Source organism: Ogataea philodendri (assembly GCF_020536065.1).
Source record: "Ogataea philodendri strain CBS6075 chromosome Unknown scaffold5, whole genome shotgun sequence".
In the NCBI taxonomy this organism is placed as follows: Eukaryota; Fungi; Ascomycota; class Pichiomycetes; order Pichiales; family Pichiaceae; genus Ogataea; species Ogataea philodendri.
This window is the reverse complement of record NW_025764134.1, coordinates 220,138-245,125: the sequence shown is the minus strand read 5'-3', so window position 1 is coordinate 245,125 and position 24,988 is coordinate 220,138. Positions and strand designations below refer to the sequence as shown.

Here is a 24,988-nt window from a genome sequence, read left to right as displayed (position 1 = left end):
AAAACTTGCCTTGGCTCGTTTACGTAATATAATATATGGGTATGCTATTCTATAACGGGCTGTGGAGTGTTTAGATACCAAAGTCGCCGTTCATGAGGGCGTTTCTGGCCTGGTTCTTGTTCTTCGGGTTAGCCTTGTGACGCGGACCGAACCCGGCTGGGGGAGGTGCGTGGCCAACGTAGCTGCCACCGTACGGAGCAGGAGCGGGAGCAGCAGGCGCACCATATGGATAGGCGTATCCGGCTGGAGGGTAGGCGCCGTGCGGAGGCTGCTGCGCCGGGTATGGCAGGTATTGTGGGTATTGTTGTTGCGGCATAGGGTATTGTCTTCCCCGGCTCTCCATTCCTGGCGACCCGTACGGAGACTGGGCAATTCTCTCTGGAGACGGCGACGAGCGCTGGCCGTACCGCATTGGCGACGACGACCGCGAGCGCGCCGACGATGCGTACGCAGGAGAAGGCGCAGGCACGCCAAACCCGCCAGCAAGCTGCATTGGGGGCTGCTGGTACTGGCGTGGTGGATAAGCGTGAGCTGGGGCCGGCTGCACCACGATCGGGACCGGCTTGGGCACACGCATCGGGCCCTGTTGCTGCATCGAGTTGGGACGCGACTGCACCGTAGGCCGTGGCATGGCCGGCTGCGCGGTGGCAGGGTATTGGCGGGGGTATTGATGCGGGTTTGTCTGTTGCTCGGGCTGCACAGGCTGCACAGGCTGGGGACCCACCTGTTTATCCAGAGCACCTGTTTCAGGGCCATATTCCTTCGTTTCAGCAGCAACCTGTTCGTCTTCGTCACCATGGAGAACTCCCATGAGCTGCGATTCCAAGCTCTCGATATCGTCAATGATCTTGGAATTGCGCTTCGACTGGGGCCGTTTAGGCTGCTCGAACTCGCTTGCAAACGCAGACATAGGCGGTGTGAGAGGACTGCCCGAGGCTGCTTGCGACAAAGGCCGTGGCGGCTCGTTGCGCGGACGAAGGGTGCGCATCTGCGGAGCAGGCTGAGGAGGAATATCGGCAATCGGCTGGGTAGCAGGTTGGGCTGCATGCTGGAACGACTGCACAGGGGCCTGATACCCTGAACTTTGAGGAGGGGTTTGTGGTGGTGGTTGCAGACGTTTACTCTGAGGCGATGAGTATGATGGCATCGGAGGAGCAGAACGTTCAACAGGTCCAGGAGAGACGTGGTTGTGTTGTTCGTGGATAGGACCCATAGGTGGTGCTTTTCTGTCATCTTTCATCGGAGAGGGAGTCTGCACAGCAGTGTAGTACGAGCTTGCGCTGTTTGCTTTCACGGCACGTTCTCTTGGCGAGATTGGCGAGTGATTCTCCTTCCCGTTAGGAGTCGGTGGTAGATCTTTCTCTATTGGAGGCGGAGCAGGAAGCGGACTGTTCTGGTTCGGTTTGTCAGGAAGAGGCTCGTCTCTTCTATTAGTGATATCTGCTAGATCTTTGCTTTCAGAAATGACTCTTGTTCTGTTGGCAACGCGAAGCTGCTCCACCTCTTTCTCAGCGTTACGGATCTTGTCCTGAAGATCTTTGAGTTTCTCCTTTTTCAGCTCTATCTCGATGTCGTAGCCATCTCTTTCAACGTCCTGTTCCTCAACAATGACCCATTTCTTGAAACCTTCAGCGAGCTCGACTTCCATGATGTATGTCTTTCCAAACATCTTCTTCTTGAGACTCGTTTCCTCCGATCCCAAAGAGGACAGCCAAGTCCAGATAAAATAGTCGTCGATGGTAGCTCTTGAAACCGAGGCAACAAAATAGTCAGAGTCCATCAGCTCCACAGGCTTGGGCGTGGTCATATCTTCAGACCAACCAGGAACAAGCTTGAACGCCAGCTCGTCACCGTTATTGCCATCGTTCACCATATCTTCGTCATAAAGGCACATATTGTCCAAAAGCCGACTGCCTTCGCTGGACAGCTTGCTAATAAGCCCATCTGGGTCTTTGAACAAACGTTTCAACAACAAGTAATCTTCTCGAGTGTAGAAAACGGCCGGATCATTAAATTTCAAAGTCTTGGACACGCGAACAAGCAGCTCTGCTGGGTTCTTGGACGGGTTGTTGACTTTGATCGTCACCATTGGGACCTCTTGAAGGAAACGCGAGGACGATCCAGAGTTCTTTGATGTTGGAGGTGGAGGATAAGGAGTGCTTTTCAACACCTGTTGCAATGCTCTTGGCAGTTTCTCAACCTGTCCCTTAGGAGGCATGGTGTTCAGGAAAGAGAGCAACAGATGGAACGTAGCATCTCCAGCCGGAATCCACTCGTACATGCCTCTTTCGAAACTTGGTGTTTCGGCCTGGTTATTTTTAACCGAATGGAAAGCCCATAATCCGCACAAACGAGCGATCTTCTTCGCACTCAGCATGTTTTGCTTTGAATTCAGTGTCAATGCAACAATCAAGTCAAAGAAGTCGTACACAATCGATGCATGGGCGCCCGACGAGAGACAACTTGGCATGAACTCCAAAAAGGCGCGTTTGGGAAATCCAGCTTCTTCGTCCAAAGTGACAAACTTGGTGTATGTCTTCCATCCGATCACGCAATTCCCCGGCAATCTGCACCAGAAGAACTTCAGTGCACTCACGAGCACAAACTCGTCTGCCCTTTTTGCCGCGGACTTGATGATTTGCTCGTCTGCCAGGTTTGCATGGTCAAATATCTCCTTTAGAAAAGCCTTCAATTTTGAATCGTGTTGCTGGGGCCTAAACGGGAGCAACAGGTACGGTGTTTTTGTTCCTTTGCGTTTGATTTCCGAGGTGATGATGTGGATCACGTCTTTCACGTCTTTACGCTGAAATTCCACGTCGAACTCGTCCCCAGCCACGCCATAACGGTACTGTGTCTTTGGCTTGTAGTTGACACGGGACGCCTCGTCCGAGTCGGCACTGTACACAAACAACTCGTTCTCGTCGGTTTTGGGGGCCGACTTGAACGCTGGTAGTGTTGGAAGTGGTTTGGCCATTACGAAAAATAGTGAACAAAAAACAGTAAACAAAATACAAAAAAAGTCAAGAAAAAAGGGGGAGATCTGTTTGCAGGAGATTTGGCGATCTGCGGTTAATTATACAGTGGGGGAAGATCAAACTTGGTGATTTGGCGCTAAACACTGCAAAAATCACTATTCTGTGCTCAGAAAGGTCATTTTCTTCCTATTAGTCCACTTTGCCGTTTCCTTGCCAGATCAACCACCCAAAACCCTTGCGGACGATTTTTAAGTCGATCGGCGCAGACCAAAAAACTCTCGAAACCAAGTATGATTCTGTCTGCAGAAGAGATCGCTTCGTTGCAGGCTACAAAGACAATCGGTATCATTGGGCTGGGCGATATGGGTCTTCTGTACGCCCGGCGATTTACGGAGGCCGGATGGACCGTTTGCGGCTGTGACAGAGAGGAAAACTACACCAAGTTCAGCGCTGAGCCATTTGAGGTGCTCAAAAATGGCCATCTGGTTTCGCGAAAGAGCGACCTGATCATCTACAGCGTGGAGGCCGAGAACGTCCCCAAGATCGTCAAGATGTATGCGCCGTCGACGAAAGTGGGGGCCATTGTTGGAGGACAAACGTCGTGCAAACAGGTTGAGATCCGGGCGTTTGAAGAGTGCTTGCCCGAGGACGTTGAGATCGTTTCGATGCACTCGTTGCACGGACCGCGCGTGGACACCACGGGCCAGCCGTTGGTTCTGATCCAGCACCGGGCGTCTGACGAAAGCTTCAATTTCGTGGAGTCTGTGCTTTCGTGTCTGCACTCCAAACATGTCTATCTATCTTATCAGGAGCACGACAGAATCACTGCCGACACACAGGCTGTCACCCATGCCGCCTTTCTAAGCATGGGAGTCGCGTGGCACAACTGCAACCAGTACCCTTGGGAGACTCCGAAATGGATTGGGGGACTGGAGAATGCCAAGATCAATATCAGTTTGAGAATCTACAGCAATAAGTACCATGTTTACGCCGGACTAGCCATCACAAACCCGTCGGCACACGAGCAGATCCTTCAGTACGCGAACTCGTGCACGGACCTGTTTTCGCTGATGATCCAGAATAACGGCGACGAGCTGCGTCGGAGAATCTACCGTGCCAAAGAAGCTGTTTTTGGACATCTTCCCAAAGACCATGCATTATTACTGGACGACGATCTGTTGCAGCAGTACTCGTTGAGCAAGATCCCGCCAGAGGGAAAACAGCCGAACTCGCATTTGTCGTTGCTGGCGATCGTTGACAGCTGGAGCTGTTTGGGGATTGTTCCGTACGACCACATCATTTGCTCCACGCCGCTGTTCCGTATATTTTTAGGAGTGACGGAGTATCTATTCTGCACTCCTGGACTACTGGAAGGGTGTCTTGAGGACGGACTGAGCAAGACGTCGTTCCGCCAGGACGATCTGAACTTTGTGATTGCCGCACGCGAGTGGTCCAGCATCGTTTCTTACGGCGATTACGACCTGTACAAGGAGAGGTTTGTCAAGACCCAGAATTTCTTCATGCCGATGATCGGCGAGGCTAACAAGACAGGAAACGAGATGATCAAGATGATCCTGAAGCGAGTTGAGGAGCAGGAGCGTGGAGAAAAAAAATAGCAGTTGAGCGAGAATGTTGAAGATAACACGCGATACGGTACATCAAACAGGGCGGGGACGACTGGTTGGCGGTGTTTACCAGGATTGTAGATGTAGGCGGTGAACATAGTTGGTTTTCATGGTGGCATTGACGTGCTACCGCGGCAAATCAACAACACGAGATTTCGTCCGGCTGTGCTACTGCAGACTTACCAAGTGCGCTGGAATTGAAATAAATATTTTTACTTTAATATAAAGGCAAAACCATGGGTAACGTCTTTAGCAGCATTTTCGGGCGTCTCTGGGGCGTGAACAAAGAGATCCGGATCCTGATTCTGGGACTGGACGGTGCGGGCAAGACCACGATTCTGTACAAGCTGCAGATGGGCGAGGTGGTCAAGACCAAGCCGACAATTGGATTCAACGTTGAAACATTAACATACAAGAACATATCGATAAACATGTGGGATTTGGGCGGCCAGACGTCGATCCGGCCATACTGGAGATGCTACTACGCCAACACCGCGGCCGTGATTTTTGTTGTTGATTCGACAGATAAGGAACGTATAGAAGTCGCCAAAAAAGAGCTGCATATGATGTTGAAAGAGGACGAGCTGACAGAAAGCGCCTTGTTGGTGTTCGCCAACAAGCAGGACCAGCCAGGAGCGCTGACTGCGGCCGAGGTTTCCAAAGCGTTGGGGTTGGTGGACCTTAAGGACCGCAGTTGGAGTATCGTGGCCTCCAGTGCCATCAAAGGTGAAGGACTTACAGAGGGGTTGGATTGGCTGATCGACGTGATTAAAGAAGAGCAGTTATAAAGTGTATACTTAGTTGCTACGGCAAGTAAAAAAAAAGTAAATTAAATAATTCTTTTGTCATGTTTCGACTGGTGGTGCCAATTGTGCGTGCAAGGACCTTGAAACTTGCCGTTGGTGTTGGTGCCGGCACGGTTTCGGCGTTCTATTTGCACAATTCGTTGTTGAACGAGGCCAAAGTGACCAAGGGACTGTACAAGAATGCCCATGTTTTAAGCAACAAGAACAGCTTGGTTGCTGACCCAAAACAGTCCACGTACGAGATGGGGCTGTATATGGCGTCGCAGACAGAGCTTGAGCAGGAATCGGTCGAGATCCGGCGCGAACAGAAAAGTCGAAAGCTTACAGGCTGGTTGTATTACCTCAAGTATTGGCTTCTTGACTATATATGGGAGCCGACGGTGACTGTGAGCCGATTTCTGGAACTCACGTCTTTGTTTGTGCCGATATTTGCATTCTATCCGATTGTGTTCTTTGGCAAGCGCAATCACAAGGGCGAAACGTCCGGAGCGCTGCTTTGGTACAAGCTGGTGCGCAAGGTTGCTGAATTGGCCGGGGCCTCATTTATCAAGCTGGGACAGTGGGCCGCCTCGAGAACGGACATTTTCTCGCGCGGACTCTGCGACGAGCTCGGCCAATTGCATTCCAACGCCAAGTCGCACTCGTTCAGATACACCAGAAAGGTCATCGAGACTACTTTTGGCGACAAGAAGCTCGAGGACGTTTTTGACGAGTTCGACCCTGTTCCGATAGGTTGTGGGGCCATCGCACAGGTTTACACCGCCAAATTGAACCCCAAGTATGTCGAAGATGGCCAAGAACAGCACGTGGCCGTGAAAGTTGTTCATCCGAACATCGAGGTGGAGATCGACCGGGATTTACGCATCATGAGGTTTTTCGCCAACGCTATAGACATTATCCCCACTATGGAGTGGCTGTCGTTCCCACAAGAAGTGGAACAGTTTTCGATGTTGATGAAGATGCAGTTAGATCTGCGAATTGAAGGAAACAACCTGCTCAAGTTCCAGGAGAAGTTCCCGGACGACGATATCCGGTTCCCAACTCCGTTCATGAAAATTAGTTCCCGGAAGATTCTTGTTGAGGAGCAAATTAGAGGGCTGTCCATGTCGAAGGTCCTCGAGCTTCGGCAGGGCAGTAAGCATGTTACTAAAGAGATGAGCGACACGCTGATCGACGCGTTCCTGAAGATGTTGATTTTGGACAACTTTATCCATGCGGATCTTCATCCAGGAAACATATTCATCAGGTTTGTTCGTCGGGACCCGAAGACACGCAAAAATGTATCGAGTGTGGACGAGATCGACGAACTGATGGCCCGGCTCGGCAAGATCAACGACGTTTCGGAACTGGCTACCCAACTGGATGATTTGAGTGCGCAGAACTATCATCCACAAGTGTGTTTGATTGACGCCGGATTAGTCACAGAACTTGACGATACGGACAGATACAATTTCATCTCGCTGTTCAACGCGTTGTCGCACTTTGACGGGTACCAGGCCGGAAGCCTGATGATTGAGAGATCCAAAACTCCTGGGTCTGCTATAGATACAGAAATTTTCAAGATGAAAGTGGAAAGACTGGTTGACCGGGTGAAACAACGAACGTTCACTTTGGGGTCGATTTCAATTGGAGACCTTCTTGACCAGATGCTGAGTATGGTGAGGTCGCACCATGTGCGCATGGACGGAGACTTCATCACGGTTATTGTTGCCATATTGCTGATGGAAGGTATCGGGCGTCAATTGGACCCCGACCTTGATCTTTTTGCCAGGTGTGTATTTGCATGGAATGTGGGGTTTCCCACCTACTGATTGAATACTAACACATGCTCCAGATCTTTGCCGATACTGCGGAAGCTGAGTTTCCAGGACGGGAAGCTGATCTTGCAGAACACTAACAAGCTGTCGATGCTCAAGATATGGATGACGCTCGAGGCGAGACAATTTGTGAACGCCTCTGTTCACGACGTAAGTAATCGGATGCTTGCAACTACTAACGCTATAGGTTTATCGCCTGGTCAAGAGTGACGGGTTATGCCCAGACTATTAGACAATAAAACGGTGCTAGGTGTACGCGCGGTGTGAGGAGTGGTGTTGCTCACGTGGAAAAGATTAGGTAGAGGAGCAGTGTAATTCCAGTAGAGGGAGAAGAAAATAAGAGATTTTGGATTTGTTTACGATACAAACGTGACACTTGTGTTGGAATAGTCCAGGATGAAGTTTGGAAAGACCTTTTTAGGTCACCAAGTGCCCGAATGGCAGCACTCTTATATGAATTACAAGGCCTTAAAAAAACAGATCAAGGCCATTGCACAACAGCAGGCGGATTTGTTGGCCAAAGACCCAAGCGCCGACACGTTGAACGATCCTGATGTTCGCGCCGAGCTTGCCTCGTTTTTCTTCAATCTCGACCGCAATATCGAAAGAGTCGACGACTTCTTCAACAAGCAGTATACAGAGTACGAGCGTCGCCTAAAGAAGATAACAAGTGTTCTTGCCCCTTCTCAGTTACAGTTTAACGACGAGGAGGAGGCCGATGAGGTCATTGGAATCATGTTGGAGCTCCGTAACTGTTTCCGGAACTTGAAATGGTTTGGCGAGCTCAACAGACGCGGGTTCCGCAAGATACTTAAGAAGCTGGATAAAAAGGTGGGGACAAATAGACAGGACACCTATTTGAACGCGCGGATTTATCCGTTGCCGTTTTCCAACGAGGCGGAGATCGTTCGCAATCTCAACCAGATCAACTTGTATCTGAACAAGCTGCTCCCTTCCAACGAGGCCAGAGACACTCCTATTCCGTTGGACTTGTACAACGAGAAGGCCGTGAACCAGGTGTCGAAGAATCTCAATTCTTCGGCGGCCTCGTCGATCTCGACAATCGACATGAACCTTGTGAGTTCGTCCTCGTCGTCGCTTCTGCCTCCAACGAGCACTTTCAACAATTCTGTCAAACACGTCAAAAATACAGCTCTTGACAATTATCTTGACCCTATCAGCAAAGACGACCCCGAGTCGTTGAACCAGGCTCTGATCAAAGAGTTCATGTCGCCTGTGCTTGCTCCGTTGAAGTTGCTGTTATCGCTGCTCAACAAGGCTACCTTAAACCTGAGCTACAAGTGTATCGACAGTCTTTTGGAGATTATTCCTATTCTGTCAGACTCCTCGGACATCAGTGGCAGGAACTTCATTCACCACCACGTGATTGCTCTTGGAAAACAATACGTCAAGCAAAAAGAGAAGGAGGTCGAGAGCCAGACCATTCCTGTTGCACACACCCCAGCAGATATTAACTTTAGACTGGTTTCCACGTTTGGCCCCGACGGAATCAACTCCAACGACTCGTCGCAAGGTCTGTTGTACATTTTCGACCATCTTCCGGTCCATTTGAAGTTTGCTATTTTGCAAAAAGACACTTACAAGCGTACACCGCTTCATTATGCCGCCCAATACGGCTTGCGTGAGGTGACGGCCATCATTATTGAGTTTTTGAAGAAATGGAAGCTGTATAACGAAGCCGTTTCGATTGACGATAGAAACGCCTGGGGAGACTCCGAGATGCTGACTCCGTTGCATCTGTCGATTTTGGGCACGCATCCGAAAACGACAGCCGTTTTGGTGGACGCTGTTTCCAAAGACGTTGCTCTAACGTGTCCGGAACTGCTACTTATTGCAACCAGATTGGACTCGCCAGAGATTTTGGAGTTGCTCCTGAGTTGTAAGGGCGTTAGTGTCGACCAGACAGACCCGGACACCAAGGAGACATCGCTATATATTGCCTCGAAGCTGAATCTTGGCAAGTCTGTGGACTTTTTGCTGAACAACGGCGCAAACACAGAGATTGGCGAGGCCACGTTTGGCTGGACTCCTATTTTCGTGGCTGCGGCAGAAGGATTTAAAGAGGTTGCCGAGTTGTTGATTAAGCACAATGCCAAGTTCGACACCCAGGATCTCAGTGGCTGGACTCCTAGAGAACATGCTTGTTTGCGTGGTCATCTGGACATCGCCAAGCTATTGACCCCAAAGGACTACAACCCGTACCAGCTTTTGGAAACAAAGGTGTCTCCGTCTCTGTCTCCGCAGGTGAAGCCTTACAACATGAGTGAGCTGGCCACTAGTTTGGACAGAGTCTCCGACACCAAGGACTCCAACGTTCTGAAGCATCTGAAACAGCACAGATCTGCGTCGCCAGGGCCTAACCCTGTGAAATCGTTTGGTCACCAGTACTTGAAACCCAACGAGTCGCTGATTTTGATCACCTTGGGAACCACAGATATAAGAGACAACAGCTCTGCGATTGATCTGAAACGTGTTCCGCTGTCGAAAGCACACAGTACCGAGCTGGACACGGCTCTTTCTATTGTGATCAACGCCAAAGGGCTGGACCAGCCGTCTGTTCTTCTGGACCTGCCTCTGGACGACAACCACGGCGGGGCCAGCGATCTGATCAGTTTCAAGTGCGTTGACAGAGATCCATTGGACACGGTCATTTTCTTCGACATTGTTCCGACGTACCAGTCTGGCGACGAGAACAAGGAGAAGAAGATTCTGGGCCGTGCTGCTGCTCTGTTGAGGTCTGCGTACACCAAAGTGGGGCCAAACCTGCGGTCGTTGTCCAACTCCATCAGCTTGCCAATTCTGGAGAGCGACACGTTGGAAGTTCTGGGAACCATCAAGTTCGAGGTGATGCTGATTACTCCGTTCACGCACGAGAAGATGACTCTAGACCGCACAGAAACGTACTGGAAGTCGTTGGTGTCTTCGCGTGTCATTGGCCACAGAGGAAACGGTATGAACAGCAGAGACCGCAAGTCGTTGCAGCTGGGAGAGAACACCGTGGAGTCGTTCATCGCAGCCTCGTCTTTGGGAGCGTCGTACGTGGAGTTTGATGTCCAGCTGACCAAAGACCATGTTCCTGTGGTCTACCACGACTTTTTGGTTGCAGAGTCGGGAATGGACGTTCCAATGCATGCATTGACGTTGGAACAGTTCCTTGGTTTGAACCAGCCGGACTCGAAGCAGCAAAACGCGCTCAAGGAAAGCAGAGACGACTACTATCTCTACAAAAAGGGCCGTGGTAGATCCTCGTCGTTGGACTCAACGTCAGGAACACCTGCTGAGTCCGACTCTGAAGAGTTTTCTGTTGGAAAGGAAAGGATGAAGCTGACCAAGACGTGGAAACTGAAACAGTACAAGGGAAATTCGAGAGGTTCGTCTATTGCGTCGTCGTTTGTGACGCTTGTGGAGCTGTTCAAGAAGGTGCCCAAGAACGTGGGATTCAACATCGAGTGCAAGTATCCGATGCTGGACGAAGCAGAGCACGAGGACATTGGCCAGGTTGCCATTGACCTCAACTTCTGGGTCGACACGGTTTTGAAGGTGGTTTACGACAACGCGGACGGCAGAGATATCATCTTTTCGTCGTTCCACCCAGACATCTGTGTGCTTTTGTCGTTGAAGCAACCGTCCATCCCTATTTTATTTTTGACGGAGGCCGGAACGGCCAAGATGGCGGATGTTCGTGCCAGCTCGCTACAGAGTGCCATTCGGTTTGCCCGCAAGTGGAATCTACTGGGAATTGTGTCTGCTGCAGACACAATAGTGATGTGTCCGCGACTGGCTTCCGTGGTGAAGGCCAGTGGACTGGTGTGTGTCACGTACGGCGCGATCAACAACGACCCGGAAAACGCCAAGCTGGAAATGGCCGCGGGCGTGGACGCCGTGATCGTGGACAGCGTCCTGGCTGTGCGGAAAGAGCTGACCAAAAAGCGTAACGAGGACCTGAAATTGCTTAGTGGCTGATGACGTTTTCTCCTGGTGTCAGGTGGGGGCGGGAGCAACGAAATAGAATTAATATATAAAGTACACGATCTGCCCAGATATTATTGCCATGTCGTCTACTGTTGTTGCCTCTGGCATTCCTTTGGAAGTTTCCGATTCGCAAATTGAGGAGTTTTTCTCCTTTTGCGGTAAAACCAAATCGATTGAGCCTGTTGAGAAGGGCGATAAAACCAAGGCTGTGAAGGTTGAGTTTGTGAATGCGAGTGCTGTTTCTACGGCCCTGTTGTTGAACGGTGCCGAATTGGGTGGTGGCAACATCAAGGTTGTTGAGGAAGGGCTCAGTAAACAGCCTGTTGTTCCTGCCAGCGGCTACGTGGGCACCCAGAGCGCAGACTCCAGTTCTGCGGGCTCTGCAACTACAGACATTGCGCAGGAGGACAAGCCGAAATCGACGATTTTGGCCGAGTACCTGGCAAACGGATACGTTTTATCAGACGGATTGGTGCAAAAAGCGGTGGAGTTTGACCAGAAGAACGGCATTTCGAGCAATTTCAAGCAGTTCCTGGGCAATTTGGACTCCAAGTACCATATTCAGGACAAGAACCAGCAATTGTACCAGCAGGCGAACTCGCAGCTGGGCCTGGACGACAAGTTTGCGCGCGGAAGAACCAAACTGGACACCTACTTTGACAAGTTCAAGAACGATAAGTACGGGTCCAGGATCCACCGGTTCTACACGGACGTGACGAGCGACGCAAAACAGGTGCACGAGGAGGCCAAGCGGCTAGCCGAGTTCAAGAAGGCGGGCCACGAGTCGAATATTACGCCGGAGTCGTCCACGGTGAAGCTTGCTAGCAACGTGCCGTTGGAAGAGCCCAAGAAATAATATGTTAGTTTATGAAAATACAAATATTCCGTTTTTGGTAACATGTCCTAATTGAGCAACTCATTTTGGGTTATCAAAATTTCAAGTGCAGCATTTATTGCTAACTCTTATTTACCAGCACTACCATGGCCTCGACAGAAATCGCAGACCTGTTGACGCCGCCGGCCTCGAAGTCGGCCAAGTCTGGCGTCGTGACGCAATTGAAGCGTGTGGCTAGCACGTCCAAGGACAACAGCTGGGTTTCTCCGTTCCGTCCACGGGGCAAGCCACAGCGTTCCGTTTCATCGGGCACAAAGGAGTCTGTGGAGCCAGCTACGGCGGCTGCCGAGACAAAGGAGACACCAAAGACGGAGACAGAGCCGGAGACGGCAGAGGTTGCCGACAACACAGACGCAGCCTCGGAGGCTCCTTTGAGCACTGCTGCGGGCGAGGTTGTCGAGGACGAGGAGCCAATTGGCGCTCCAGAGGAGGAAGCGACCGAGAAGGTCGAGGAGACCGAGAAGGCGGTTGAGCCTGCTGAGCCTGTTGAGCCTGTCGAGCCTGTTGAGGAAATTGCCGAGCCTGCTGAACCTGCTGAGCCTGCTGAGGAAACTGCTCCAGCTGAGGAAGCCACCGAGCCAGTTGCTCAAGAGCCTGAGGAGCCAGTTGTGGCCCCGGTGGACGAGCTCGAGGCCACCTTCGACAAGCCCAAGATGCTCAACCGGTACAAAGAGAACAAGCTCGTGGCTTCGCAGGCCCTGAACAACACCCTTGTGCAGAACCCAGACCGCGTGCTGAACCTGGGTGCCGGGCTCAGACTCACCGAGGCCCAGATCTACGAGATAGCCCGCAAGAGAGTGGCGCCTGTTCTGAAGAAGGTCGACCAGCAGGTCGAGGACAACCTCAAACGGGACGAGCAGCGTGCCAAGGAGGAAGAGGACCGCATCACCAAGAAGGACGAAGCCAAGCTCGCCAAGGAGCTGTCCAAGTACACTGCCGGTATCGAGAAGGAGAACGCCGCCATTGCTGCTTCGTTTGTCGCTCCTATGAACAAATTGGATTCGGATATGGCTGCCAGCAAAGCTGCTGCTGAAAAGTACATTGAGGACGTCAAGGCCAAGATCGAGCAGGACAAGGTGGATTACGAGGAACTGGAAAAGAAGGCCGCCGAACAACATATCACCAACAAGGAGAATGTCCACAAGCGGGCCGCAGAGTACAAGGAAGAAAGAACCAAGGCTCTTGCTCTGGCCAAGGAGCAGCAGGTTGTTGAGACCGAGAAGGAGAAGGAGGTCCGTGCTGCAGGCGAGGATTTCCAGACCAAGGCCGACTCCGTGGAGAGCGAGCTGGCGGAGAAGGAGAAGGAGCTCGAGGAGAAGATCGCTGCTCTGGAAGGCCTGGCTGCCTCCAAATACGAGAAGCAGACTCTGATTGCCTCTGCCACGCGTAGAAAGCTCGAGGCCGAACGCAAGGTGGCTATCATCACTGCCCGTCACACTCAGGCCAAGTCCAACTCGGAGAAGCTCGAGAAGAACGTTAGTGTGATCCAGGAAGGAATCGACAAGCACACGTCCAAGAAGGAGCTGCTCAACACCACCGGTAAGGAGCAGCTGGCCGAGCAGCGCACTGCTGCTAACAAGGCTGTGGAAGACTGGGAGGCCGAGAAACAGCAGATCAGACTCGAGGAGGCACAGAAGCAGGAACGCAAGCGTGCCGAGGAGGAAGAAGAACGCAAGCGTGCGGCTGAAAGAGAGGAACAGAAGCGCAAGGAGCAGGAAGAGGAGAAGGAGAGACTTGCTGCCGAGATCGCCGAGTTCGAGAACCTCAAGAAGCTCAGAGAAGAGAAAGAAAAGCTGCAGGCTGATCACGAGGCTGCCGAGAAGAAGTCCAAGGGCGGCGTTTCCAGCACTGTCAGCTCCATCACCGCTACCGGTGTTGCAGCTGCTGCTGCTGCCGGTGCTGTTGGAGCCGTTGGTGTCGACAAAGTCGTTGATGGATTGTCCAAAGGTGCCGATATCTCAGACTTCCCTCAAGCTCCAGATTCCAAGGGATCTGTGGAGCCAATCAAGGAGGAGGACGAGCCAGAAGGGTCTCGTGCTGCCGTTGATCTTCCTTCGACCCCAACTTTGAGAAGAAGACCATCGATGGTGGACGACGCTTTGAAGCACTTGAGTCCACAGGAGGTGGAGAAGATGAACCTTCCATTATCTGAACAATTGAAAGCTTACCAAGAGCAAAAGAGCCGTTCGAACTCGTTGACCAAGGCCAGCGAGCCAAAGTCCAGATCGAACTCGCTCACCAAGAAGTTCCGTCCTTTATCCAGAAGCAACAGTCTGAAGAACGTCAAGAAAGAAACGGTTGCTCCAAAGGCCGAAACTCCGGCCGCTACCACCACCACCACAGAACCAGAAAAAGATGCATCTCCAAAGTACGAACCGGTCTCCACGCTCGATCCAAGAAAGGCAGCCACCCCGGTCAGCACCAAGGAGGTGTCTCCAAACAAGTCTGCTGCTGCCACCATCACCGAGTCGACCTTGGCAGCAGAAAAAGCACCAGACTCTTCCTCATCCAGTCCAGCAGAGCCAGCTCCTACGCCAGGCAACGTCGACGCCGACTCCATCGAAGCACGGTCCCAAACCAAACCTGTGTTCACCGAGGTGGTCGACAACGACGACTACCAGGAAGTGGTGACCTACGAAACCGTCGACACCGCCGAGTACGAGAAAAACAAGCACGATCCAAACTACAAGGAGGTGCCTGTGGACGAGTAAGTGTATTTTGTAAGAATTGACATTGTATTTTTCGGTCATGGCTTCTATTTGTAGGCAAATCCCTTCTTCTCGAAAGACCACGAGTCGTCTCTGATTCTTCCTCTCAAGACTGGGATCTCGGATCCTGGAACGTAAACGTCCTCGAACAGAATGTCCATCTTGGCTTCTGGTGGAGGAGACACCTCGGCCTCCTTGACCTGCTCATCGACGTATTTTCTGGCAGCCTTATCGAAAGACTTGACTTCATCCTCGGTAGCGATTCCAAACTCCAAAAGGTGGGCCTTCAAACCGGCAATTGGGTCGTTTCTGGATCTCATGTTCTGGACCTCCTCTCTGGTTCTGTAGGTGGTACCTGGGTCGGACATGGAGTGTCCACCGTATCTGTAAGTCTCGTACTCCAAAACAAGTGGTCCGTTACCGGAAACACACCAGTCCTTGGCGAACTTGGAGGCCTGGTAAACGGCCAAGATATCCATACCGTTAACCTTCAGACCTGGGATGTACTGACCTCTCTTGTAGTACTCGGTCATGGCCGAGGATCTAGAAGCAGAAGTTCCCATACCGTACTTGTTGTTCTCACAAGCAAAAATACATGGCAAGTTCCACAGTTTGGCCATGTTGAACGACTCAAACACCTGACCTTGGTTGGCAGCACCATCTCCATACAAAGTGAAGGTACAGTTTGGCTTGTTTTTGTACTGGTGGGCAAAAGCAAGACCGGCTCCCAATGGCACCTGGGCTCCCACAATACCGTTTCCTCCGTAGAATCCTGGAGCGTACATGTGCATGGAACCACCCTTACCGTAGGAAACACCGCATCTCTTACCCATCAACTCACCCAAAACCTCCTTGACGGAGGCGCCTCTCATGTGGGTGAAACCATGACATCTGTAAGAGGTGATGACATCGTCATTAGCGTCAATGGCATTCTCAATACCAACGGCAATGGCCTCTTGTCCAACAGAAAGATGGCAGAAACCTCTAATCTTTTTGGACTTGTACAAGGCGTCGGCGGCCATTTCCATTCTTCTGATGATGATCATGTCCTTGTACATCTGGAGCAAGGTGCTTTTCTCTGTCTCGAAGGTCAATTCTGGAGCATCCATCTTATAAGTCTCGAAAGAGCTTTCTGGCAAGTCGATGGTGACCGTGTCGGACTCTGTCGCCAGAGTTCTGGCCAATCTTGGAGCAGCGCGGAGCGGAGCTCTTTTAGACAAATTTCTCAACATTGGACGGAATTGAAGAGAAATTATTAAAAGATAAGATGGTTTGTTATCCCCTCTATTAATTTTTTTGCTAATGACGAGATTTCGGGAAGCAAAAACCCAGTGTCGACTGGGCGGGAATTTATTTGTCGACGGTTGACAAGATGAGTCTCGCGACAAAAAATGGTGTTGTGAATATATTTATGAGTTAAATATTTTTTATCAACTTGAACTTGTTAAAACCGTCTAACGATGTCTTCGAATTCGCAGTATAAATACGACGAGATGTCGAATAAGGTTCTCCGTGCGAATCGGAGACTTATGGACGACAAGGCTGACGAGTCGGTATCGACCAACCCGCAGAGCGTGGTTGGAAAAATTAGCATGAAGGATATGGGAAGTAGAGTGGAAAGAGAAACACAAGAGATTGTTCCGAAAAAGACCCGATCTCAAAAGAAAATCAGCCGTTCAGGCGGTACAATTTTGAACACCGCGGTTGAAGAGCTCAATTACGTTCCTACAACACAAAAATCGCAGCAAGCATATGAGGATATTCTTGTATGGTGCTCCAACCAGCTTGGGAGCGACGTTCCAGGAGATATTATCCAGTCGATGGCCGATCTTGTTATAGAGGTTCTGATGGACGAGAAGACCACGGATTTGCGTCGTAAGGCCGTTCTGGAGGAAACCATGGCCAAAAGTCTTGCAGACGAAGAGTTTCAAGAGGTTTTGGATCTGAGCAAGCAGATTGACGACTGGAAGCGCGAAGACGAGGGCGAAGAGGGCGATGCGGTTGTGGATGAGGAGGAAGGTGAAGATGAGGAAGATGAGGAGGAAGAGGAAGAAGAAGAAGAAGAAGAAGAGCCATTGGACCCAGCTGACATTCAGGACGACATTATCACTCTCACTACCGGACAATCATTTAAAGATGAGAATTTTGATATCAAGCTCATTGACAAGTTCTGGCTTGCTAGACAGCTCTCGCAAGAATTCAAAGATCTCGATTCTTACAGACACACCGAGCTTTCTGAGACCATCAACGCTCTTTTATCGCAACTCGCCAACCAAGAATTGACGCTCCGCAAGTTTGAAACAAAACTGATCGAATTGTTCAACTATGACTCGAACCCTATCGTCAACACTCTCACAAGGCATCCGCTAGAGATTTACTACGGAATCAAGCTTTCGCAGGCCTCTGAAAACGAAAAGGCCGACATATTTAGCACAATGTCTTCCCTTGGCCTGGAGGAGGCTGTGAATTCCTACAAGGGAATACGAAAGTCAGAGGACGATCCATTGCCTTCCAAAAAACAACGTATAAGCGAATCTGAAAGCAAAGTTGTCACTCCTCAAACCCCAAGATATGTTGATATCGAGAGTCTGGTTTTTGAACAAGGAGCACATTTAATGACCAACACACAGTTCCAACTTCCCCAAGGGTCTTTTAAGCGCGCAAGAAAAAGCTGGGAAGAAATCCATATACCTCCACCAAAACAGCCCAAGTTTGAGGCTGACGAGAAACTTGTTCCAATCAGTGAGCTTCCTGATTGGGCACAGACAGTCTTTCCTTCGAGCGAAACCAAGACTTTGAACAGGGTGCAGTCGAAGGTATACCCTGTGGCTTTCAAGGGTGACTCTAATATTCTAATGTGTGCTCCTACTGGAGCAGGAAAAACCAACGTTGCCATGTTGACCGTTCTTCGGACTCTCTCGAAATATATGGACTCTGACGGGACCATCAGATTGAACGATTTCAAGATTGTTTACATTGCACCTCTCAAGGCTTTGGTTCAGGAACAGGTGAGAGAGTTCCAAAGAAGATTGAACCAGTTCAATATCACTGTGAACGAGCTTACAGGAGACTCCAACCTTACAAAACACCAGATTGCTACCACCCAAATTCTGGTTACCACTCCCGAGAAATGGGACGTTATCACACGTAAAATGGACGACGCTTCGTATGTTCGTCTGGTCAAGTTGATCATTCTTGACGAGGTTCATTTACTGCACGATGAGAGAGGTCCTGTTCTGGAGAGCATTGTTGCTCGTACTTTGAAAGATTCAGACGATAATAACGAAGATCCCGCCAGATTGGTTGGATTGTCTGCTACACTTCCAAATTACGTGGATGTGGCTAGGTTCCTTAAAGTTGAGGAAAAAGGATTGTTCTATTTCGATGCTACCTACCGACCATGTCCTCTGGCCCAGCAGTTTGTTGGTATCACCGAGAAAAAGTCTTTGAAGAGGTTTCAAGCAATGTACGAAGTTTGCTACGACAAAGTTGTGGAGAACGTCACCAACGGCCATCAGGTGATCATCTTTGTGCATTCCAGAAAAGAAACAGAAAAGACTGCGAAATGGATGGTTGACAAGTTGATTGAAACTGAACAAGCTGCTAATCTTATCAAATTTACGCCTGGTGTTCAGGAGATTTTGCGGACTGAAGCCAACGACGCAAAGAGCGAAGGCTTGAAAAGTGTCCTCCCCATGGGATTTGGAATTCACCATGCCGGAATGAACAGAAAGGACAGATCGACAGCAGAAGATTTGTTTGCTCAAGGATATCTGAAAGTTCTGGTTTCTACGGCCACCTTGGCATGGGGTGTTAATCTCCCAGCACACACAGTTATTATCAAAGGTACCAATGTCTACTCTCCACAGAAAGGTACTTGGGTTGAACTCTCTCCACAAGACATTCTTCAGATGCTGGGAAGAGCCGGAAGACCCAGATACGATACCCACGGTGAAGGAATCATCATCACTAATCAAGATGAGGTGAAATATTACCTTGCAATTTTGAATCAGCAGCTTCCAATTGAGTCCCAACTGATCTCCAAGCTGGTTGACAATCTCAATGCAGAGATAGTTTTGGGATCTGTCCAGAATTTGCAAGATTGTATCAATTGGATTGGGTACACTTACTTGTACGTCAGAATGATGCATTCACGCAGCCTTTATCACGTTGGAGAAGAGTACGAGAAAGATTTGCAACTCGTCGAGCGCAGACGGGACTTATCGTATTCCGCTCTACTTCTTCTCAGAAAGAACGGGTTGATTAAGTACGATTACGAGAAGGACTTGATCGTTCCGACCAACATGGGCAAAATCGCATCTCACTACTACATCAGTTACAGAAGTATGCGCAACTACGCCAAGCAGATGAATCCCGACATGACTGAGATTGATATATTTAGAGTCTTTGCAAGCAGTGAAGAGTTCAAGTACATTCCTGTTAGACAGGAAGAAAAGATGGAGATCAAGAAGCTAATGGAAAGAGCGCCTATTCCTGTGAGCGAGTCGAATGAGGACCCGCTTGCGAAAATCAGCATTCTTCTCCAAGCATACATTTCGCAGCTTGGACTCGACGGTTTTGCATTGATGGCCGATATGGTGTATGTCGTTCAATCTGCAGGTAGATTGTTCCGTGCTATGTTGGAAATGGCTTTGAAGAAAGGCTGGCCTCGACTTTCTGTTATGCTTATTGATCTGTGCAAGATCATTGAGAAACGACTATGGTTAACCAACTCGTCTTTCAGGCAGTTCCCTGACGTTCCATTTGAGATCATTCAGACAACAGAACGGTCTATGACTCCATGGAAGTATTATCTCCAGCTGTCTGATGAATTTGAAGTTGCGCAGGCCTTGAAATCCGAACGTCTTGGACGTGTTGGGTTTGAGCTGCTGAAAAAATTCCCTAAAATCCAAATGACATGCCAAGCTCAACCAATCACTCCCTCTCTTCTACGCGTTGAGGCCGAGATCACACCCTCATGGAAATGGGACCACCAGGTCCATGGATGGAGCGAGCTGTTCATTCTCTTAGTCGAGGACTGCGATTCCGAGAAGGTTCTGTACACAACTAACGTTGTTGTTCAGAGCCAGTACATTGATCAGCCGCACATTGTTGACTTTACTGTTCCGTTGATGGACTCTGGTCAGCCCAACTATTTTGTCACTCTAATCAGCAACAAATGGTTGCACTGTGAAACCAGAGTTCCTATCCTGTTGACTTCTCTGAAACCACCAAAGAAGTTCCCGGCTCCTACTCCTCTTTTAGACTTTGATCTTATTCCAACCACTGAGGTTGGTGAGTTTTCCAAGGTGTTTGAGTTTGATCACTTTAACAAATTCCAGTCGCAGGTTTTCGATTCCATCTTCAACAACGAAGCAAGCGTTTTGTGTTTCTGTTCGAAGGGAAGCGGCAAAACTGCTGTTGCAGAGTTGGCTTTGTTGAACCACTGGAAGGAGGAAAAGGGCCGAGCTGTTTATCTTGCTCCAGAACAGCAACAGATCGACCGGCTCTTCAAACGCTGGAAAACGCTCCTTGGACCACTATTTGGTGGAAAGGAGATCAATAAGCTTACTGGAGAATTGAGTACTGACCTGAAACTTCTTGGTGGTTCACATTTGATTCTCGCTACGCCAGAGCAGTTTGATCTCGTTTCCCGTCGTTGGCAGCAAAGAAAGAATGTTCAATCGATAGAACTGGTGATCGCTGACGACTTCCACGCAATTGGAGTTGATGCAGTTTATGAGCTGGTTCTCAGTCGCTTGCGGTTCATCGCTGTTAACTTGGAAAAAGACATCAGATTGGTTAGTTTGGGATCTTCTTTGGCCAACCCTAGAGACATTGCAGAATGGCTGGGTGTTCCGAAACAGCACATTTTCAACTTTGACTCGAAGGAAAGAGAATATCCGTTGGAAGTGAAGTTTCAGCAGTTTGAGACCGCGCACCATCCGTCGATGATTTTGGCCATGATTCGTCCAACTTTCAATGCTATCAGGGACAACGACAAGGACAGAAATCTGGTGTTTGTTCCGACCAGGAACCATTGTGTTGACATTTCGCAAGAATTTATTAGACTTCTGGTGAAGGACGATTCGAATTGGCTCAGAACCGATCTGAAAGCGATCGAAAAACATCTGGAGAGAGTGCAGGATGGTTCGTTAAAAGAAGCTTTGAAGTATGGTATTGGGTTCTACTACAACGGTATGTCTCTTGGAGATCGGAATTTGGTCGAAAAACTCTACTCTGCAGGAGCCTTGACTTGTCTATTGGCAACGAAAGAGACCTGTTCTTGGGCTCCATCTGCCGAGTTTGTTGCGGTGATGAGCACTCAAATCTATGAAGGAAAAGAACACCGGTATGTCGATTACACCATTATTGAAATATTGGAGATGGTTGGACTTTCCAGATCCGAGAAAGCAAAGGCATTCATTTTAACCAACGAGGAGAAAATTACCTTTTACAAGAAGTTCCTTGCCGAGTCTTTGCCAATCGAAAGTAGTCTCAGTTACTATCTCCATGATGCATTCGTGAATGAGATTAGTACTCGACTGATTAGAAACAGGCAGGACTGTGTTGACTGGATTACTTACACCTATTTCTACAGGCGGTTGCAAAACAATCCAAGTTTTTATGGATTGAAGGATACCAGTGAGGACAGTATTTCTGAGTATCTGTCTGAACTAATTGAAAACACGTTGAACGATCTGGTGGAAGGAAAAATAATTGAACTTGAAATTGATGACGAAGAAGAAGATGATGAGGCTGAGGAAGAGGAATTGGGCGACGAGATCAAACCGCTCAACGGATGTATGATTTCTGCCTACTACAACATCTCGTTCGTCACGATGCAGACATTTGCGCTCTCGCTCACTAATAAGACCAATCTCCGAGGACTACTTGAGATTGTTGCGTCTGCACACGAGTTTGAAGATATTCCGATTCGGAACCACGAAGACGATATTCTGAAGAAGCTGTACAACAGGATTCCGCTCAGGAGCACGAGCATTTCGAATTTTGAGTCGCCAGCGTTCAAAGTGTTCATTTTGATTCAGGCCCACCTCTCCAGAGTCAATCTACCACCAGATCTTACAAGCGACACGAACACCATTCTGTCCAAGGTTGTCAACTTGCTTTACGCGGCAATTGACGTTCTATCAAGTGAAGGATACCTGAACGCTCTCTCTGCGATGGATCTTACCCAGATGGTGGTTCAAGCCGTGTGGGCCAACGACAACTCAGTGAAACAAGTTCCATACTTCACCGACGAAATTCTGAAAGAGTGCGAGGAAAAGAAGATCGAAACGGTTTACGATATCATGGCTTTGGAGGACGATGACAGAGACGAGTTGCTAAGAACGCTGAACGAACGTCAGCTGGGAAAGGTGGCAGAGTTTGTGAACAAGTATCCAAACCTGGAGCTCTCGTACGAGTTGGACCTTGAGGAACCAATCAGGGCTAATGAGCCAAAGGATATTGTGATCAACATCGAAAGAGACGAGGAATTGGAAGATATCGATGCGGTTTGTCCTCGATTCCCTGGCAAAAAAGCCGAAAACTGGTGGATCGTTATTGGAGATCAGAAGAAGAGAGAGCTCTACTCCATCAAGAAACTCACCATCAGCGAGCAATCGCAACAGGTCAAGATGTCGTTTACAATTCCCGAATCCGGAGAGTACAAACTTGGTGTTTGGTGTGTTTGTGATTCGTATTTAGACACAGACAAGCAGATCGAAATTGGTGTGAAGGTGGAATAATACTGATATAACAAAATCAAAAATTTAATTTTCTTTAATTTTCTTGTATTATAAATCAAAAGGCAAATATGAAGTAAGTACTTGTTTCACACCAATTGCTAACCAATCAGGTTCTTTATAGATGATCTTCCTGTTCTGTTTCCCTATCCAAGGATTTATCCCGAGCAATATGCTTATATGTGCGATATCAAGCGGACTTTAGATGTTGGTGGAAATTGTATATTGGAGATGCCTTCTGGAACAGGGAAGACGATTTCCCTGCTCTCGTTGACGGTAGCGTACCAGATGCATTATCCAGAACACAGAAAGATTGTTTATTGCTCTCGTACGATGTCGGAGATCGAAAAAGCTCTGATCGAGCTGCACAAGTTGATGGAATATAGAGCAAAAGAGCTGGGATACGTGGAAGATTTCCGTGGATTGGGACTGTCGAGTCGTAAGAACTTGTGTCTTCATCCGGTTGTCTCTAAAGAACGGAAAGGTGTGGTTGTCGATGAGATGTGTCGACGCATGACCAATGGACAATTGAAATCACGCATAGAACAAGGACAAGCAAGCACTAATGATCTTTGTTCATTTCACGAGAAGTTGTACGATTTAGATCCGGCCAATCTGGTTCCACCGGGTGTTTACTCGTTTGAGAACTTGCTCAAATACTGCAAGACAGAAGGAACATGTCCATATTTCACAATCAGACGGATGATTCCTTTCTGCAACATAATTATTTATTCTTATCACTATTTGTTGGACCCCAAGATTGCCGAGAGAGTTTCCAAAGAGCTTTCTAGAGACAGTATCATCATTTTTGATGAGGCGCACAATATTGATAACGTTTGCATTGAATCTCTTTCGCTGGATCTGACAGAAGATGTTCTGAAAAGAGCCAGTAGGGGTGCCAATGCTCTGGCGAAAAAAGTCGAAGAAGTCAAGAAAACTGATAGCAAGCGACTCCAGGACGAATACGAGAAGCTTGTTGAAGGACTTCGAGAAACAGAGATCTCCAACACAAACGAAGAGGCATTCATGGTCAACCCGGTGCTTTCAGAGGACGTTTTGAGCGAGGCCGTTCCTGGAAGTATTCGTCGCGCAGAACATTTCGTTTCATTCCTCAAGAGATTTATCGAGTACCTTAAGACGAGAATGAAGGTTCTGCATGTCATTAGCGAAACGCCTGTTTCGTTTCTACAGCATTTGAAGCAGTTGACATTTATCGATAGAAAGCCGTTACGATTCTGTTCTGAGCGGCTATCGCTGCTGGTGAGGACGTTGGAAGTCGTTGAGATCGAGGAGTTTATGGCTCTGAAGGATATAGCCACGTTTGGAACCTTAGTTTCCACATATGAAACGGGATTTGTTCTTATTCTGGAACCGTACGAGACGGAAAATGCCACTGTTCCAAACCCAATTTTGCGGTTCGCCTGTCTTGACGCATCGCTTGCCATGAAACCCGTTTTTGAGCGCTTTTCCTCGGTGATCATCACCTCTGGTACCATCTCACCACTGGACATGTATCCAAGAATGCTGAACTTCGACACCGTTGTGCAGGAGTCGTACACAATGACTTTGGACAGAAGATCGTTTTTGCCAATGGTGGTGACCAAAGGGTCTGACCAGGTTGCCATTTCGTCAAGATTCGAGATCAGAAACGATCCTAGTGTGGTGAGAAACTACGGAACGCTTTTGATCGAGTTCTCCAAGATCACTCCTGACGGGCTGGTTGTGTTCTTCCCGTCGTATCTATACATGGAGAGTATCATTTCGCAATGGCAGACAATGGGAATTCTAGACGAGGTTTGGAAATACAAGCTGATTCTGGTGGAGACTCCAGATGCACAGGAGACGTCGCTGGCATTGGAAACATATAGAAAGGCCTGTTCGAACGGACGAGGAGCCGTTTTGCTATCTGTTGCTCGTGGAAAAGTGTCTGAAGGAATCGATTTCGACCATCATTACGGACGTACGGTGTTGATGATTGGGATTCCGTTCCAGTATACAGAGAGCAGGATCTTGAAGGCGAGACTGGAGTTTTTGCGGGACCATTACCAAATCAGAGAGAACGATTTCTTGTCTTTCGACGCGATGAGACACGCCGCGCAGTGTCTGGGACGTGTTTTGCGAGGAAAGGACGACTACGGAGTAATGGTTCTGGCAGACAGAAGATTTGCACGGAAGAAGGCCCAGCTTCCAAAATGGATAGGCCAGGCGTTGTCCGAGGCAGACACAAATCTCTCTACAGACATGGCCGTAGCTTCGGCCAAGAACTTCCTACGAACACTGGCCCAGCCAATCAGCGTTAAGGACCAGGAACAGGGAGTCAGTGTGTGGACTCTGGAACAGCTCGAACAGCATCAAAAGGAGCAAAGCGAGCGGTTCACCGCCATGGACATCGAGATCCAAGGCTGAAACACACGCACGCAG

At 49.1% G+C, this 24,988-nt stretch overlaps 17 protein-coding genes across 17 annotated transcripts; 9 read left to right on the top strand and 8 right to left on the bottom strand.

Moving 5' to 3' along the window:
* Positions 1 to 70: 70 nt before the first annotated feature.
* OGAPHI_006094 (uncharacterized protein) lies at positions 71 to 2,974 on the bottom strand (the record flags this gene model as incomplete). The annotated part of the gene is made up of 1 exon (XM_046207346.1): positions 71 to 2,974. The coding sequence occupies one exon, from the start codon at positions 2,972 to 2,974 to the stop codon at positions 71 to 73; it is 2,904 nt and encodes a 967-aa protein (XP_046059019.1).
* OGAPHI_006095 (uncharacterized protein) lies at positions 2,243 to 2,807 on the top strand (the record flags this gene model as incomplete). Its single annotated transcript, XM_046207347.1, has 2 exons — positions 2,243 to 2,249; positions 2,356 to 2,807. 2 exons carry the CDS (start codon positions 2,243 to 2,245, stop codon positions 2,805 to 2,807), a joined length of 459 nt encoding a protein of 152 aa, XP_046059020.1.
* Positions 2,975 to 3,265: 291 nt separating the features above from the next.
* On the top strand, positions 3,266 to 4,591 carry OGAPHI_006093 (uncharacterized protein; the record flags this gene model as incomplete). Its single annotated transcript, XM_046207345.1, has 1 exon — positions 3,266 to 4,591. One exon carries the CDS (start codon positions 3,266 to 3,268, stop codon positions 4,589 to 4,591), a length of 1,326 nt encoding a protein of 441 aa, XP_046059018.1.
* Positions 4,592 to 4,836: 245 nt separating this feature from the next.
* OGAPHI_006092 (uncharacterized protein) lies at positions 4,837 to 5,388 on the top strand (the record flags this gene model as incomplete). Its single annotated transcript, XM_046207344.1, has 1 exon — positions 4,837 to 5,388. The coding sequence occupies one exon, from the start codon at positions 4,837 to 4,839 to the stop codon at positions 5,386 to 5,388; it is 552 nt and encodes a 183-aa protein (XP_046059017.1).
* Positions 5,389 to 5,447: 59 nt separating this feature from the next.
* OGAPHI_006091 (uncharacterized protein) lies at positions 5,448 to 7,217 on the top strand (the record flags this gene model as incomplete). The annotated part of the gene is made up of 1 exon (XM_046207343.1): positions 5,448 to 7,217. The coding sequence occupies one exon, from the start codon at positions 5,448 to 5,450 to the stop codon at positions 7,215 to 7,217; it is 1,770 nt and encodes a 589-aa protein (XP_046059016.1).
* A 402-nt stretch (positions 7,218 to 7,619) lies between these two features.
* On the top strand, positions 7,620 to 11,207 carry OGAPHI_006089 (uncharacterized protein; the record flags this gene model as incomplete). Its single annotated transcript, XM_046207341.1, has 1 exon — positions 7,620 to 11,207. One exon carries the CDS (start codon positions 7,620 to 7,622, stop codon positions 11,205 to 11,207), a length of 3,588 nt encoding a protein of 1,195 aa, XP_046059014.1.
* OGAPHI_006090 (uncharacterized protein) lies at positions 8,096 to 10,750 on the bottom strand (the record flags this gene model as incomplete). The annotated part of the gene is made up of 4 exons (XM_046207342.1): positions 8,096 to 8,324; positions 8,859 to 9,356; positions 9,633 to 10,301; positions 10,470 to 10,750. 4 exons carry the CDS (start codon positions 10,748 to 10,750, stop codon positions 8,096 to 8,098), a joined length of 1,677 nt encoding a protein of 558 aa, XP_046059015.1.
* An 88-nt stretch (positions 11,208 to 11,295) lies between the features above and the next one.
* Positions 11,296 to 12,072, top strand: OGAPHI_006088 (uncharacterized protein; the record flags this gene model as incomplete). The annotated part of the gene is made up of 1 exon (XM_046207340.1): positions 11,296 to 12,072. One exon carries the CDS (start codon positions 11,296 to 11,298, stop codon positions 12,070 to 12,072), a length of 777 nt encoding a protein of 258 aa, XP_046059013.1.
* A 100-nt stretch (positions 12,073 to 12,172) lies between these two features.
* Positions 12,173 to 13,153, bottom strand: OGAPHI_006087 (uncharacterized protein; the record flags this gene model as incomplete). The annotated part of the gene is made up of 2 exons (XM_046207338.1): positions 12,173 to 12,594; positions 12,961 to 13,153. The coding sequence occupies 2 exons, from the start codon at positions 13,151 to 13,153 to the stop codon at positions 12,173 to 12,175; spliced, it is 615 nt and encodes a 204-aa protein (XP_046059012.1).
* Positions 12,198 to 16,078, top strand: OGAPHI_006084 (uncharacterized protein; the record flags this gene model as incomplete). The annotated part of the gene is made up of 2 exons (XM_046207335.1): positions 12,198 to 14,818; positions 14,899 to 16,078. 2 exons carry the CDS (start codon positions 12,198 to 12,200, stop codon positions 16,076 to 16,078), a joined length of 3,801 nt encoding a protein of 1,266 aa, XP_046059009.1.
* Positions 14,276 to 14,671, bottom strand: OGAPHI_006086 (uncharacterized protein; the record flags this gene model as incomplete). Its single annotated transcript, XM_046207337.1, has 1 exon — positions 14,276 to 14,671. One exon carries the CDS (start codon positions 14,669 to 14,671, stop codon positions 14,276 to 14,278), a length of 396 nt encoding a protein of 131 aa, XP_046059011.1.
* Positions 14,867 to 16,051, bottom strand: OGAPHI_006085 (uncharacterized protein; the record flags this gene model as incomplete). The annotated part of the gene is made up of 1 exon (XM_046207336.1): positions 14,867 to 16,051. The coding sequence occupies one exon, from the start codon at positions 16,049 to 16,051 to the stop codon at positions 14,867 to 14,869; it is 1,185 nt and encodes a 394-aa protein (XP_046059010.1).
* Positions 16,079 to 16,279: 201 nt separating the features above from the next.
* OGAPHI_006081 (uncharacterized protein) lies at positions 16,280 to 22,570 on the top strand (the record flags this gene model as incomplete). Its single annotated transcript, XM_046207332.1, has 1 exon — positions 16,280 to 22,570. The coding sequence occupies one exon, from the start codon at positions 16,280 to 16,282 to the stop codon at positions 22,568 to 22,570; it is 6,291 nt and encodes a 2,096-aa protein (XP_046059006.1).
* Positions 18,089 to 18,970, bottom strand: OGAPHI_006083 (uncharacterized protein; the record flags this gene model as incomplete). The annotated part of the gene is made up of 1 exon (XM_046207334.1): positions 18,089 to 18,970. One exon carries the CDS (start codon positions 18,968 to 18,970, stop codon positions 18,089 to 18,091), a length of 882 nt encoding a protein of 293 aa, XP_046059008.1.
* Positions 20,429 to 20,950, bottom strand: OGAPHI_006082 (uncharacterized protein; the record flags this gene model as incomplete). Its single annotated transcript, XM_046207333.1, has 1 exon — positions 20,429 to 20,950. The coding sequence occupies one exon, from the start codon at positions 20,948 to 20,950 to the stop codon at positions 20,429 to 20,431; it is 522 nt and encodes a 173-aa protein (XP_046059007.1).
* A 285-nt stretch (positions 22,571 to 22,855) lies between the features above and the next one.
* On the top strand, positions 22,856 to 24,973 carry OGAPHI_006079 (uncharacterized protein; the record flags this gene model as incomplete). The annotated part of the gene is made up of 1 exon (XM_046207330.1): positions 22,856 to 24,973. One exon carries the CDS (start codon positions 22,856 to 22,858, stop codon positions 24,971 to 24,973), a length of 2,118 nt encoding a protein of 705 aa, XP_046059004.1.
* On the bottom strand, positions 23,308 to 24,192 carry OGAPHI_006080 (uncharacterized protein; the record flags this gene model as incomplete). Its single annotated transcript, XM_046207331.1, has 1 exon — positions 23,308 to 24,192. One exon carries the CDS (start codon positions 24,190 to 24,192, stop codon positions 23,308 to 23,310), a length of 885 nt encoding a protein of 294 aa, XP_046059005.1.
* Positions 24,974 to 24,988: the final 15 nt, after the last annotated feature.